Source organism: Balaenoptera borealis (assembly GCF_965194805.1).
Source record: "Balaenoptera borealis genome assembly, chromosome: 4".
NCBI lineage: Eukaryota > Metazoa > Chordata > Mammalia > Artiodactyla > Balaenopteridae > Balaenoptera > Balaenoptera borealis.
In genome coordinates this window covers 56,495,166-56,511,856 of record NC_138861.1, presented here as the reverse complement: position 1 = coordinate 56,511,856, position 16,691 = coordinate 56,495,166, and the positions used below count along the sequence as shown (strand labels likewise).

The 16,691-nt window shown below is 39.7% G+C and overlaps 1 protein-coding gene and 1 long non-coding RNA gene across 2 annotated transcripts in view; both read left to right on the top strand.

The window, feature by feature from the left end:
• The window catches only part of FRAS1 (Fraser extracellular matrix complex subunit 1), a 446,248-nt gene that overhangs the window by 322,419 nt on the left and 107,138 nt on the right, over window positions 1-16,691 (top strand). Inside the window, exons 33-35 of the mRNA XM_082389317.1 lie at window positions 4,691-4,805; window positions 6,913-7,050; window positions 9,003-9,035. Of these exons, the coding sequence (XP_082245443.1) occupies window positions 4,691-4,805; window positions 6,913-7,050; window positions 9,003-9,035 (286 nt within the window). The remainder of the gene's footprint in view (window positions 1-4,690; window positions 4,806-6,912; window positions 7,051-9,002; window positions 9,036-16,691) is intronic.
• Window positions 9,045-14,950, top strand: LOC309627487. Its single transcript, XR_014243762.1, has 2 exons — window positions 9,045-11,414; window positions 11,723-14,950. It is a non-coding gene; the product is annotated as an uncharacterized lncRNA (long non-coding RNA).

Sequence of the window (16,691 nt, the reverse complement as noted above, 5' to 3'; positions counted from 1 at the left end):
GGTTGCCCCTGTGGGGAATGGGTGGGGTATGGAGAGAGAAAAGAGGAATTGTTATTCAATAGCGTTTCAGTTTTGCAAGAGGAAAAAAATCTGGAAATCTGTTGTACAACAATGTGCATCTAGTTAACGCTACTGTACTGTACACTTAAAAGTGGTTAAGGTGGTAAAAAAAAAAAGTTAGGAGGAGATTAGAGATATTTAGAGACAGTGCTCAGTTAGCTATGGAAGAGGGCGAAGCACCCCAGTTTCTGAGCATACAGAGATGCCATTCATTGAGATGGGGAATGTATGAGGACTTGAGGGGGAGGGGGAGGGGTGGATGGCATGATGCATTCAGTCTGGGCTGTGCTTGTAAAGGGCGTGCCTATTAAGGGCAGGTAGAAGATCAGTAGCTATTCAAGGTGAGTGATAAACCTTTGAGAATCATTAATGGCAGGTAGTGGTTAAATCCTCAGAAATCACTGAGATTCCCCAGGAAGATTGCACAGAATGAGAAGCGATATAATCAAATACCTGCCTAAATGAAAATTTGTTCTGTGGCATTTCTGTAATTCTGTTATTCATCAAATCTAAGATCCTTTAAACGGGATCTTATGGTTTGTAGTGTTCATCAGAATTATATGCATGCATATATATAAGATATGTATACACATATATATATATAAACATGTGTGAGATGTGTACATTTAGAATATATATCAAATTTGGGCAAGGGGATCTGAAAACATACATATCACAGCATAGATAGTGTCAGATTCTTCAAGTAAGTTAACAGATTCACATCAACTCCCGGTTCTCCAAGTAATCATCCACTATTTGACTTAGAAGATCCTTAAGGGCAAAATCTTTCATTTATTAATCTTGGTATCTTCCTCAGCGTCTAGCACAATGCCTTATATAAAATAGTTGCTTAGTAAATATTTGTTGACTAAGTGAATATTTTCAGGCCTACTTTCACATGGCTAATAATATCTTCTTGTATGACCTTCGAATTCAAACAAATTAATTATATGGGTACACACACACACACTTTGAATATCATATTTCCAAGTCCTCTCTTAAAGGGGAAATAAATTCTATTATCTCTTAATGTGAAAGAAGTTTGATTATTTCCTTTTTTAAGTGATTGCGGTACTCAGGATTGGGTTGCCCAAGGTCACCACTTGAGGAAAAGGCCTTTCTTTCCTGGTTTCATTTGCTTCCAGAGTGATTGCTGTAGCAAGAGTTCTCTTAAAACCATTCTTATTGAGGCTAGCAGGGATCCAGTTAGAACAGCTGATCTTTTTGTGATATGGACTCAAGCCTGGGCCTGCTGTGTTTGTTTTATGGCTATGGGTGTCTGTGTCTATGTTTTCTCTTGAGACATTTCAGATATTAGTAGAATTATTATCTGCAGTCTCTGGAAATGTCTTGTTATCCTTGGAATTACTGTTGTGCTTTATCTGAGTCTTTCACACTACTTAGCATTTTCTACCTTAGAGCTATTTATGAGTTTCCCCCACTGAAAAGTGAAATTCCTTGAGGAAAAGGTCTATATCTGATTCATCTTGTATCTTCTACAGCTTTTTGCCTGGTACCTTGCACATAGTAGGTTCTTACTAAAAATTTAGTACATGAATATATGAATTAATTAAATGTGTTGAATACATGAATATATGAATTAATTTTGTTGTCCTAACTGAACCATGTGAGAAGACGGTAGGACCTTCATTTTACTTATCTCATCTCATCATTCATGGGTGTGTGATTTCTCAGGCCCGCCATGGGCTTTGCTGCTTTGGTAGAATGACAGTCAACATGGGAAATCCTTTTTTTTTTTAATGGAGGGTGAAATGATAATGTCATTTATAAATTCTGACCTGGAAGTTTAAAGATGTTAGTCATGCACACTTTGCTATATCTTAAGTGTTCAAATCTTTGCCTCTCTAATTCTTTAGATGACACTGAAATACAATGAAAAAATATTCTTAAAAAATTATCTATGAAGTTGTTTTTTCAAGTATTTTTATTACTAGCTTAATTTTTTTCATAATAATATTTTTTCATTCATTCAACAAATTTTTATCGAGCACTTCCATGTGCCGTGTGCTTGGTGCTTGGGGTCCATGAACAAACAAAAATTCATGTTCTCATGGAGTTTACATTCTCTTGGGGGAGGGGAATAGACAATAAGTTATAAACAAAATAAATAAGCAACTCACATATAGCATGTTAGTGAGAAGTATTATGATAAAACAAAAAGTAGATCAGGGCCAAGAAGACTGGAAATGTAGCAGGGGAGACCTAGGTTGTAATTTTAAATAAGGTGGTCAGGGTAGGTTATCTTAAGACAATGACATTTAAAGAAAGACTTGCAGAAGGTAAGAGAGATAGCTGTACAGATACCTGAGGAAAGAGCATTCCAGGCCCAGGGAACCATTCATTTAGAGGTATCAAGGTAGGAGCATGCCTAGATATTCAAGGAACAGCAAGGAAGGCAGTATGGCTGGATCAAAGTAAGTGGAAGCCAGAGGAATCTGCACGAAATCACAAATGTGCTAAGTGGGTGGATGGGGGTGGAGCAGATTCCGGACCATGTCCGCCTCACGGGCCATTGTAGGGACTTTTGATTCTGAGTAACATGGAGAGCTGTTGCAGGATGTTGAGTAGAGGTCTAACGTCCTTTTTAAAGGCATCATGCTGGCTGCTGTGCTGATAGACTGTTGGGGGAGGGCAAGAGAGCAGCTGGGAGGCCATCGTGGTAATCCAGGTGAGAGAATGTGGCTCCCAGCAGGATGGTAGCAATGTCATGGGGAGAAGTGGTTGGATTCTGGATGTATTCAGAGGTAATATGGGTATTATGGAAACCATTATTCTATAATCTTCCTTTGTTGACAGATAGTTTAATAAAAAAATGTTTTCTATAATGATTTCCATTAACTTTAGTCTCTCATTTCTTACTGTTTAAGTGATAAATATTGAACATTTCAAATAGCCAATATTAAAACTGATTATACTTTGATATAGCTCAAACTCAGTATTGCTTTCTTCAGAGAATCAAGTCCTCGCCTTTTCTGCTTAGTGTCAATTTCTATTAGTAAAGAAATAGTATCAACAAATCTGTAATAAAACATATGTTTTCTTGGCTAGAACACATTTCCCTTTTCTGTCGTCCTAGGTCCATGATAATTCTTTTTTCTTACCACTTTATTGTTTTAGGGACATCTAAATTTTCGAAAATATCCCAGAATACTTTGAGAATTTTCAGGTATCTTGATGGTTTTGAGATTAAAACGTGGCAAATGGTACTGAACAATGTACTCACCCTGCACTTTTTGTCCGTGTATCTGTGCCCACACGTGTACACATTATAGATGTATGCACGCATGCATGGGCTGTAAACACCTTACATAGGGCATATATTTTTCTTTTGTTGTCCTAACCTGTTTTATTTTAGGGTGAGAGACCAGCTGCTATTTGCAATTCTGATTTTCCTTGCTCATTACATTCCAGACCTGAGCAATGACCTGAAATAGGGGGTTGTCCTAACCTGCAAATGCTGCCTCTCCCAGGAGGAGTATGCCTTGGGGACAATTACGAAGCAACTGCAATGTTCAATCTTTTCATTGGTAAAAGGAAGAACACCACGCCCTCCTTCATGAGAATTACTGAGCCCTACTCAATCCTTTCCTAAGTGGGAAATTCCTTCTGAAAGTAACAGAGCTTGAAACAGCAGGAGAGCATGTCAAACTCTAACTCTTCAAGGGTCAGTTCGGAAGAGTCTGCAATGAGCGGATATTTTTGTTCTGTTTTATTATCGGCATGTGTGACCCAGGCAAGGGGCCCGTGCTCACACTCCTTTTCCATTTTCTCCTCCCCACTCTGTGTTTTTGCTGCTGTCCCCAAATCTGTGTTAGGTCTGGTCACGGAATTCTGAATCTCTCCTTTTTTTTTAACGTTGTCAACTGTTAATGGGTTGTGAAGACACACAGGTGAATGGATTGTGAAAGCTGCACACACATTGGCCTTCAGATTAATTTCACTTGACTAGTTCATTGGGTCCTGAAAGCTAGAAGCAAAAAGCAGGATCTAGTTCTTTTGAATAGTACGATGGAGATGAAGAGAAATATTGACTATTGTTATAAGCTGTAATAAACACATAATTCTTAAATCTCTGAATTCAAATGGTGAGCCTCTTTGGCCTTTGAGGTGAGTTCATCTTTAGCCATTTGAAACCATCAAAGTTAAAAAAAGAAAAGAATGCATCACAGTTCCCACTAGTAAGCTGGGGGGTTGGGAGAAATTCTCACCAGATATAATCTTAGCCCGTTAAATTAGAGGAGCAGAGCTGTGGGGATCCAGCTGTGAATAGAAGAATAGCCAGCTGTGATGGCTCACTTCCACACATGTACCACTGTGAGTTCCAACTAGGGAGAAGTGATCATATTGGGACACCCACAGCATGCACCAACATAAACCCAGGGGGCCAAGGGCAGGGGAGAGAAGGGTCAGCCGGGACGAATCTGCAAGGAGACCAGATCCTTCTGTTGAACTCTCAGAGAAAATTTTGCTTTATGTGACTAACAGAGTAAGTTGATTTTTTTTTTTTTTTTTTTAATGAGGTTTGTTTTTGCCTCTGGCTTTTGTTTTCGCCTCTGGCTTTTGTTTTCGTCACACTATTTTTTCTTCTTCTCTCTTAAACTTTGTGTAGGCTCGGGAGGACGGCCTGACTGTGATTCAGCCTCACTCTCTCTCCTTTGGAAACTCTGAGAGACCAAGTGGAAAGATAATATATAATATCACTCTACCTTTGCATCCAAGTCAAGGTAAGGCGTGCAGTAAATGATCTTTTGAGTGGTGCTATTGTCTTCTACTTGTTGACCAGCCTTAAAAGCTCTGGAATTCTGTCTGCTTCTACTTGTTGAGATTTAAGGAGTAACAATTATTCATCACCTCTGTTCCTGTCCTCTGAGTTGAGAACCAATTGAGAGGGAGACCCTGTGGCCGGACAGATGGAGATGAATGTGTCAGCTTTGGTACTGACAGAGCTGGCCTGGAGAACATAGTGTGCACATAACTTCATCACTGGATGAGTTCCCCTCCCACGCACAGGCAGAACTGGACAGACCCACGCGCTGCTTGTAGACACAGGGCCTGCCCTGGTGAGGTTCTGATAGGCGAGTGGACCAGACTGAGCATGCGCTAAGGACAAGGAGCTCCGCCAGAGACCCCAGTGGGGGCTGAGCCACATGTACTCAGTTTCTCCCCCACATGGGTAAGTCTCTCCTCCTCTCTTTTTTTTTTTTTTTTATTTTTTATTTTTGTCTGTGCTGGGTCCCCGCCTCTGCGCGAGGGCCCCCTCCAGCCGCGACAAGCGGGGGCCACTCCCCACCGTGGCGCGCGGGCCTCCCACCATCGCGGCCCCCACCGCCGCGGAGCACAGGCTCCAGACGCGCAGGCTCAGCAATTGTGGCCCACGGACCCAGCCGCTCCGCGGCACGCGGGATCCTCCCAGACCAGGGCCCGAACCCGCGTCCCCCGCATTGGCAGGCAGACCCTCCAACCGCTGCGCCACCAGGGAAGCCTCCCTCCTCTCTTTTTTTAACCCAGGTAATAAATTCTGTTTATGACTTCTGTAAGTTTATATAGTGCTCCTACATATGAATACCCTGTGAGCTTCAAAAAACCAAATACGTTTACATTAGTATTATCGGTCACCCAAATGAAGGGGAAGGAAACTTCGTAATTGTGAGAATGTGCAAATGTTCTCATTAAGGAGATATTGACCCAGAAGACCATTTAGTATCTGTCATGTCAAATGCTTCACAACTCTGGAATTCCCATCGTGACAAACATGTGTCAGCACACGGTTCCGTGCCCTCGTACAGGAGCATGGAAACGTGGAACTACAATTAGAGGAGAGGTGGGCCCTGGCCATCAGTCCCCAGCCTTCAGATCCCTTAACTTTGGGCTCAGCTACCAAGCCAAGCCTGTGCCCAAAGAGATGTGTGTGTGCCTCACAGCGAGGAGATCAGCTTCTACAAAGACACTTCTGCTGCTGTCTCTGAGGCTGCTCTCCCAAGACCAACCACTGCCTTAGCTATAAGGCTTTCACATTATAAATTTCTCCTAAGGAGAAATTAAATTTCACTTCCCTTTTGATAAAGTCCAAAGAAATTAAAAGACTAAAAGTCATCCGTCTTCTTTTTTAATCTGCTAAGCCATAGCTAGAGTCGTCCTCCCTCCGTTGCTAGGGTGGAGATGTTCTTTCAGACCAGCAGCCTGAATGGCTGTAGGTCTGTCAGTCCCTCAGAAGCTGAATTAGTGTCCTCCTTTTAAAGAGTAACTAGGACATGAAAGATGATCATAGCATCAGTTCTGTACCTGCAAAATTTAGAAATGACAGGCAAATTTGCAGCCCCTAAAGCATTTATAACTTAGTGAGAATTGCAAATCGAGATCTTAGAAAAATCAAGATACATCTTACTATTGCCAAAGGTCATCATAGAGACTAAGGAGTTTCTGAAGGAAAGAGGGTAGATTGAAAAAAATCTTTACAGCCTCACCAGGAGACCAGCCTGTGCCATTTTTGTAGCAACCTTGACCTTTGAACTTAAACTCAATTGAGAGAATCTCATAATTATGGTACAGTGTCTATGACTTCAGAATTCCCAGGTCTAAGCTACATTAGGGGGCAGTAGTTTGCATCTTACTATTGTTTATGGTCAATGAGACCTAGTCAAGAGTATCTGGGTTTCAGATTTGCCCTTTTCTTGAATAACTGAAGAATAGTGTACCAAGAACAACCTGAGAGCAATTGTTCCTGAAGGATAAAAGACTTCCACCAGTGGGAAAGGCAGCTTTATGGCTCTGATCATTCAGTCAGCCGTCAGAATTACTGTTGATTGCTCATGCCGTCTCTCTTCCTGCTAGGCATCATCGAACACAGGGACCAGCCTCACTCTCCCATCCGGTATTTCACCCAGGAAGACATTAACCAGGGCAAGATCATGTACCGTCCCCCCACTGCAGCCCCCCACCTCCAGGAGATCATGGCCTTCTCCTTTGCTGGTAATGCTTTTTTTCTCTATTTTGAGGCACCCAAGCTGCTCCTTGTGGTTCTTCAGGGCATACTTTTAATAAAGCCTTATTTTGTGCCTCCTGTATGGCAAGGCCCGAATGGGCCTTGGAGATCTAGTGGTGAGCAAAAAAGAGGCAGGAATCCTGGTCTTGGTGAGTTTAGAGATCCTAGGTATAGAGACAGAATTTGTTCAATCATCCCAGTAATGAATGTTTAATTGCAGGCTGAGATAAGAGCTCTAAAAAGAAGGAAGAATGTTCAGTGGTGGAATTGGACGTAGCAAGACTGACCTAGACTGAGGGTCCACTGGAGGCTGCCCCAGGGAGATATTGACAGAAGAGGGGTGGGTAGGAGCTAACTAGGCTAAGTGTGTGTGTTGGGATCATTGGGAGAACATTCCTGAAGGAAGGGCACATGTCCCTGTGCAGAGGCCCTGGGAGGGAGAGAACGTGACGTTCTAGGCACTGAAAAAAGTCATTGTGTCTGGAATGTGGAGGGTTGAACAGAGCGGGGATGGGCCTGGAGGGAGAGATAGAGGGCAGACCTTAAGGCCACTGTGAGACTGCAGGGATTTGGAGCCTTATCCCAAGAACAATAAGGACCTGGTGGAGGTTTTAAGATATAGGAGGATGCCTTTTCATAAGGATCTCATTGACTGCAGTGATGGGAGTGATTTGAGGATGAAGCCAGGACAGATGGGCATGTGGATGAGGGGAATCTAGTGCCATACTTCATGGAAGGTCCCATGTAGGCGACCTTTGGGATTAAAACCAGGATTTGACGAAGACACCTTTTTTAAAGAAGAGAAGATTGAGCAAAAGAATAACTACATTTCTAATTCAAGCAAGTGTGTGCCCTTCCACTAAGCCAAGATAGCCTTAATCCTTTGCCACCCATTATGTCTCCCCTTGACCCAGTATTCAAAGCTGCTGGGTTTTAAGTCCCTACCCCTAAATATTTCTGTGCTTTGGAATGATTCTAAAAATCTTGAAGCCTGTTTCTTTATGATCTTTAAGATGTATGTGTCACATAACACGATTAATATAGAGTATTATTTTTATATAGTAGCTTTAATCATACAGAACAGTTGGTGATTTCTTATGGTGAGTTGAACACGGGTTGAATAATTTTAGAGTTATGTTTTCAAGTATGGCAAACATTTAAAGTAATATTTGCCATTATTTACTATGCCATTATAGATGGAATTGTCTAGAAAATAATTAACTCCTCAATTAGATTGAAAATCCCTAAGCGCTGGGGTAGGCCTCTTCTCTAAGAGTATCCCCAGTGTTTACTAACTAGATAATTCATAGCCAGTGAAAATGTTCATGGTCCTCTAACCCCACCTTTACAAGACCTACTTTACAAGAAACTCAGGTTATCCTGGGCTTAGAGGGAAAGAAAACATGTCAGCCCTGGTTGAGGTTATTTCCAAATCCACTATGATCGCCTGTGTTCCTAGAGCTTTTTAGAGAGAGCAGACTCCTATCCTGTATAATCTACGGGATAAATGCCACGAGATAAATCTCTTACACTGTTATAGTGTGTAAATCAATGTCCCAGGCATCACTATATTCTACAATGGAATTGACCCAGCAGAAAGCCTTGTCAGTGATATACGACATCACCCACATTCACCGATTTGTAGGATTTTATGTACTGGTAAATTGGGATCTGAATGAATGTATTATAAATCACTCTAACTGATGTGATATAAAATTATTCCACTCTGTGGTTCTTTTTGTTACTTAAAATTAGTGTTGGCGCCATTAAAGTCAACATAACATTAGCAGACAACCTGGTGATCTTTCCTTAAGTCATAATAATTTAGGATAAAATGTCCTTTACTTTTCTAACCTCTGCCCTATATTTTGTACCTTTCCCATCTATTTCTGACCCCAAAATGTTTAGTATACTGATTTTCTCTCTTCTGTTCTTTCAGGTCTCCCAGACTCAGTGAAATTCCACTTCACAGGTGAAAATTTTAATCTCAATTTTATTAGAAAATGAAATTTTTCCTTCTTTTTGCTCTCTTCATCATTACTTTTAGCTATTTTCTAAGAACAACTTAAAAGTTACATAAGTTTCTTTTAAAATAATCACATGGCTCGTTAAAATAGTAATAGCTTAACTTAGTATTCATAGAAAAAAATAATTATAATCCACCAAGGATACCAAAGATTAGTGTTCTTTAAGCCCAGTTTCAACTTGTCCTAATATCTATTAAAAAGAGGTAATAATGATTAAGATCTTAGACTTTGGATCCAGTCTGCCTGGGGTTCAGCCTACTTTGGAATAGTTTCTTAACGTCTCTGTACCTGAATGCCTTATCCATCAATGAGGATAATAAATAATAATTACATATGTGTAAAGCTCCCAGAACAGTGATTGGCACATACAGGCTTACCTCGTTTTATTGCACTTTACTTTATTGTGCTTCGTAGATACTGCATTTTTTTACAAGTTGAAGGTTTGTGGCAACGCTGTGTAAAGAAGTCTTATCGGTGCCATTTTTCCAGAAGCATTTGCTTACTTCCTGTCTCTGTGTCACATTTGGTAATTTTTCCAATATTTCAAACTTTTTCATTATTAATACATTTGTTGTAGTGATCTGTGAGCAGTGATCTTTGATGTTAATATTGTAATTGTTTTGGGGCACCAGAAACCACACCTGTATAAGACAGTAAGCTTAATAAAAGTTGTGTGTGTTCTGACTGTTCCACCAACTGGCCATTCCTCTCTTTCTTTCCCTCTCCTCAGGCCTCCATATTCCCTGAGACACAACAATATTGAAGTTAAACCAGTTAATAACCCTACAATGACCTCTAAGTTTTCAAGTGAAGGAAAAGTCACACATCTCTCACTTTAAATCAAAAACTAGGAATGATTAAGCTTAGTGAGGAAGGCATGTCAAAAGCCAAAATGGGCCAAAAGCTAGGTCTCTTGTGCCAAACAGCCAAGCTGTGAATGCAAAGGAAAAGTTCTTGAAGGAAATTAAAAGTGCTACTCCAGTGTACACACAAATGATAAGGAAGCAAAACAGCCTTATTGCTGATAGGAAGAAAGTTTTAGTGGTCTGGATAGAAGATCAAACCAGCCACAATATTCCCTTAAGCCAAAGCCTAATCCAAAGCAAAGCCCTAACTCTCTGCAATTCTATGAAAGCTGAGAGAAATGAGGAAGCTGCAGAAGAAAAGTTTGAAGTTAGCAGAGGTAGGTTCATGCGGTTTAAGGAAAGAAGCCGTCTTCTTAACATAAAAGTGCAAGGTGAAGCAGTAAGTGCTGTTGCAGAAGCTGCAGCAAGTTATCCAGATGATTTAGCTAAGATCATTAATGATGGTGGCTACACTAAACAACAGATTTTCAATGTAAATAAAACAGCCTTCTGTTGGAAGTGTTATGACCCAGACAGTGAGCTGTGATAGCTGTGTATAGACCTCAGCATCCTAGTTTTAGTTCAAGTACAATAGAAGCTGAGTGCCAATAAGCAAAAGCAGAATCAGACCTGGCATCTATGCTGATGCAAAATAGAGACAGGCTTCCTTACTTAGGTCTAGAGTGAGGATGGATGACCATAAATCCTTAAACAGCTGTTTAGTTGGGATTGATTATTCCATTAGAATCAACCATCCATATGTCCTATTATATTTCAGGTAGGGATAAATCTAAGTAGGGATAAAGTCATCTCCCTCAAACTCTCAGATATTCTTTTCTTCTTTGAGGGTTAAAAAGTCACACGTGAATTAATAGTAAATTTTAGGGTTGTGTCATTGGTTTTTTATTTTTTTATTGTGATATAATTGACACATAACATTGCATTATTTTCAGTTGTACAACATAATAAGTTGATATTTGTATATATTGCAAAATGATCACCACAATAAGTCTAGTTAACATCTGTCACCATGTATAGTTACAAATTTTTTTTCTTGTGATCAGAACTTTAAAAATCTACTCTCAGCAACTTTCCAATATGCAATACAGTATTATTAACTATAGTCACTATGCTGTACATTATATTCCCATGTTTTATTTATCCATTCATCCACCAGTGGACACTTAGGTTGTTTCCACATCTTGACTGTTGTGAATAGTGCTGCAATAAACATGGGAGTGCATATATCTCTTCGAGATACTGATTTCATTTCCTTTGGATACCCACCCAGAAGTGGGATTACCACATCATGTGGCAGTTCTAGTTTTAATTTTCTTAGGAGCCTTAATACTATTTTCTGTAGTGGCCGCACCAATTTACATTCCCACCAACAGTATAAAAAGGTTCCCTTTTCCCCATGCCCTCATAACACTTGTTATCTTTTGTCTTTTTGATAATAGCCATTCTAAGAGGTGTGAGGTGATATCTCATTGTGGTTTTTTTTTTTTTTAATTAATTAATTAATTTATTTATGGCTGTGCTGGGTCTTCGTTTCTCTGCGAGGGCTTTCTCTAGTTGCGGCAAGTGGGGACCACTCTTCATCATGGTGCGCGGGCCTCTCACTTTCGTGGCCTCTCTTGTTGTGGAGCACAGGCTCCAGACACGCAGGCTCAGTAATTGTGGCTCACGGGCTTAGTTGCTCCGCAGCATGTGGGATCTTCCTGGACCAGGGCTCGAGCCTGTGTCTCCTGCATTGGCAGGCAGATTCTCAACCACTGCACCACCAGGGAAGCCCTCATTGTGGTTTTGATTTGCGTTTCCCTGATGATTAGTGAGTGAGAAACTTTTCATGAACATGTTGGCCATCTGTGTATCTTTTTTGAAAAATGTTTCAGATTTTCTGCCCATTTTTAAAATCAGATTGTGGGTTTTTTTTCCTATTAAGTTGTATGAGTTCTTTATATATATATATATATATATTTTTTTTTTTTTTTTTTGGATATTAACCCCTCATCAGATACATGATTTACAAATATTTTCTCCCATTCTGTAGGTGGCCTTTTCATTTTGTTGACGGTTTCCTTTGCGGTGCAGAAGCTTCTTCCTTTGCTGTGCAAATGGGATGTAGTCCCACTTGTTTATTTTTGCTTTTGTTGTCAAATTCAAAAAGCCAAGGCTGATGTCAAGGAGCTTACCGCCTATGTTTTCTTCTAGGAGTTTTATAGTTTCAGGTCTTATGTTCAAGTCTTTAATCCATTTTGAGTTAATTTTTGTGTATGGTATAAGCTAGTGGTTCAGTTTCCTTCTATTGCATATGGCTGTCCAGTTTTCTTAACACCATGTCTTGAAGAGACTGTCCTTTCCCCATTTTATAGTCTTTGTTCTTTTTCATAAATTAATTGACCTTATATCTGTGGGCTCTCTATTCTGTTCCTTTGATCTATATATCTGTTTTTATGCCAATACCATACTGTTTTGATTACTATAACTTTGGAATACAGTTTGAAATCAGGGCTCATGATGCCTCCAGCTTTGTTCTTCTTTCTCAAGACTGCTTGGCTATTTGGGGGTTTTTTTGTAGTTCCATACAAATTTTAGGATTGTTTGTCTCATTTTTGTGGAAAATGCCATTGGAATTTTGATAGAGATTGCATTGAATTTGGAGATTGCTTTGGGTACTATGGTCGTTTTGACAATATTAATTCTTCTAATACATGAGTGTGGAATATCTTTCCATTTATTCATGTCTTCAGTTTCTTTCATCAATGTCATATAGTTTTCATTGTACAGGTCTTTCACCTCCTTGGTTAAATTTATCCCTAGGTATTTTATTCTTTTTGATGCAATTGTAACTGGGATTATTTTCTTAATTTCTCTTTCTACTAGTTTGTTATTAGTGTATAGAAATGCAGCGGATTTTTCTCTATTGATTTCGCATCCTGCAACTGTACTGAATTCATTTGTTCTCTTGGTTTTTGGTGGATTCTTTAGGGTTTTCTATATATAATATCATGTTATCTGCAAATAGTGACAGTTTTATTTCTTTCTTTCTGATTTAGATGCCTTTTATTTCTTTTTCTAGTGTTCTGTCATTGTTGAAAAGAACCTAGTATCAGCTCATTTCTAGTGACAGACTTCTAGATAATTCATACATCGGTAATAAGATACAACAGATTACAGCAATTTACATTTTACAAAACAATTTACAATATAAGCTGTCTCATTTAATCCTAATAACAATATTGTAAGGACAGGTTTTATTTTAGCATTTGAAAGCTGAGGAAACTAAGGGTCATTAGAGCAGTAATCTGCTCATGTTTCCATACCTGGTAAGCAGTAGAACCAGGATTTTAATACAAGTTTCTGACTCTGAGTATGAGATATTTAATTTAGTCTGTCTGTCTGTGTTATGGTCATGCAAAACAAGTATCATGGTAGTGTGCCAGTTTGGTTTCCAAGCCTCAATACTTACCTGAAAGCTTGAATAGGTGAAGGGGTTAACTATTAACCTTCTCCAGGACTTTATGTTAAATGATCCATGAACCTATTATACAGAGTAAAGGAAATGGACCTTGGGCCGACCTTAAATTAATTTATCTTGTTTCTGCCTAAGGTTCTTTTTTTTACTGTTGAGTGATTTAAAAAAAAAAAATTACTTTGGACTTAATTTTTTAGAGCAGTTTTAGGTTTACAACAAAATTGAGAGGAAGGGGACTTCCTTGGTGGTCCAGCAGGTGGGACTCCGTGCTCCCAATGCAGGGGACATGGGTTCGATCCCTGGTCAGGGAACTAGATCCCATATGCATGCCACAGCTAAGAAGTCCACATGCTGCAACTAAAAGATTCCTGCATGCCGCAACTAAAGGTCCCACATGCCACAACTATGACCCCGTGCAGCCAAAATAAATAAATAAATATATTTGTTTTAAATTGAGAGGAAGGTACAGACATTTTCCCCATACCCCCTGCCCCAACACATGCATAGCATAGCCTCTCCAATTATCAACATCACTCACTAGAATGGTACACTTTTTACCAAGGATAAACCTACATTTGCACATCATAGTCACCCAAAGTCCAGTTTGCTCTAGAGTTCACTCTTGGTGTTGTGCATACTATGGGTTTAGACCAAGGTATGGCATTTTTGCCATATGGCATTTCCATCATTATAATATCATACAGAGTATTTTCACTGCCCTAAAAATTTTCTGTGCTCTGCCTATTCACCTCCCCCCACCTTTGGCAACCACTATTTTTATTGTCTTGCATAGTTTTACCCTTTTCAGAATATCATATGGTTGTACTCATACAATATGTAGCCTTTTCACATTGGCTTCTTTCACTTAGTAATATGCATTTAAGATTCCTCCTTCTTTTCATAGCTTGGTAGCTCATTTATTTTTAGTGTTGAATAATATTCCATGGTCCAGCTGTACCATAGTTTATCCATTCACCTACTAAAGGACATCTTGGGCTGCTTCCAGGTTTTGGCAATTATGAATAAAGCTGCTATAAACATCTGTGTGCAGGTTTTTTGTGTAGACCTAAGTTTTCAACTCCTCTGGGTAAATACCAAGGAGTGCAATTGCTGAATTGTATGTATAGTGAGAGTATGTCTAGTTTTATAAGAACCAGCCAAACTGTCTTCCAAAGTGGCTGAACCATTTTACATTCCCACTAGCAATATATGAGAGCTCCTTTTTTTTTTTTTAAAGGCGGGGGGGGGCGGAGGGGGGAAGCCTTTTTAATTAATTAATTTATTTATTTATTTTTGGCTGTGTTGGGTCTTTGTTTCTGTGACAGGGCTTTCTCTAGTTGCCGTGAGCGGGGGCCTCTCACTATCGTGGCCTCTCTTGTTGCGGAGCACAGGCTCCAGACGCGCAGGCTCAGTAGTTGTGGCTCACGGGCCTCGTTGCTCCGCGGCATGTGGGATCTTCCCAGACCAGGGCTCGAACCCGTGTGCCCTGCATTGGCAGGCAGATTCCCAACCACTGCGCCACCAGGGAAGCCCAAAAGCTGCTTTTGCTCTACATCCTTACAAGCATTTGGTGTTGTCAGTGTTCCAAATTTTGCCCATTATAACTGGTGCACGGTAGGATCTTGTTGTTTTAATTTGCAATTATCTGCTGACATATGATGATGGGCATATTTTCATATGCTTATTTGCCATTTGTTCCTTCTTTGGTGAGGTATTTGTTGAGGTTTTAAGTCTATTTTCTAATTGGGTTTTTTCTTATTGTTGAGTTTTAAGAGTTCCTTGTACATTTTGGATAAGAGTCCTTTGTCAGATCTGTCTTTTGCAAATATTTTTTCCCAGACTGTGGCTTGTCCTCTCATTCTCTTGACATTTTCTTTCACAGAGCAGAAGTTTTTAAATTTAATGAAATCCAGCTTATCAATTATTTTTTTCATGAATCGTGTCTTTGGTGTCATATCTAAAGAGGTATCACCATACCCAAGGTCATCTAGGTTTTTTACTATGTTATCATCTAAGAGTTTGTAGTTTTGTGGCTTACATTTAGTTCCATGGTCCATTTTGAGTTGACTGTTGTGAAAGGTATAAGAGGTTCCTTTTTTTAAAAAGAGAAAAACTTTTGGAATCTGGTAGGAAAGAAGCCATCTCTTTTAGCAGAGTTTTGTGAGAGAAAAATTTAACTTGGACACATAATGAACTAAGGCAGCAAGAAGCCCAAGCCCTGACATTAACCCATGGAATGAGGGAGAACCGCTCATTTGGTTAATCAGCTAAGCTGAGACAGCAAACTGATATTCCTGACCCGAGTGCTCAAGACAAGCACAGTTGCTCTACAGAACCATCCAAAGCGAGGAAAACACACAGGGTGAATGGTGCCTACAGGAGGCATCTGACCAAAGAGGCAGTTTGACTATCTCTCAGAGAAATCAAAAACGTTGCTTAAAGAGAGGGCTAGACATGTAATTACTAAATTTTGATTATAAGTTCTTATGTTTGCTTGCAAAGCGCTTCACCCTCATGGTATATTTTGTTGTTATGTTACATGTACCAGAAAACAGCTTTCCTCACTTTACTTATAGAGACAAGGATATACCTTGGTCACACCGACAGCTGTGCGATATGACCAAAGCTGTTTAAGTTTTAGGGCCTTTCCTTTCCTCTTCTGTAAGGTAAGGATGGTGAAGACTCCCTGAGGTGGCCCCCCCCCACTTAAAAATAAAATCAATGTAAAACATTAAAAAGATAGAATTGTATTTTGCGATCATTTATTTTTATTTAATAAAGGGACTTCTTAACTTAGTTTCCAGGGACTTCAGAGAATCCTGAATCCACTGAAATTTATGAAAAAGTTTGTACTTTTGTCCTCAAACTCCCAAAAGTTAAGAATCATTGGTCCCTACCTCTGACCATCCAGAGACCACAAAAGATTGAGCACAAAGAAGCAGATACAATAACTTTGACATTTGACTGAATGACCAGAGCCATAAAACCTTCATTCTCACAGGGATACTATCTTCTGTCCTTCAGTAGGGCTATTTCTGGACTTCTCTAGGACATGGAATGTACCTTATAAAATTCAACCATATCTTTTAGATGTGTTCTCAAGGAAAAGACAAATCTAAAACCTGTTGGAATCATTACCAGGAGTCACTAAGTGATGGTTCACTTGGCTGAAGTAGAGGTCAGATTCCTACTGACTTGTTAACTAAGTCCACGAGAAAGTAGTGAAGGAAACCTGTTTCTTGTAACCAACCCATGTATAAGCATACCACACATTTAAA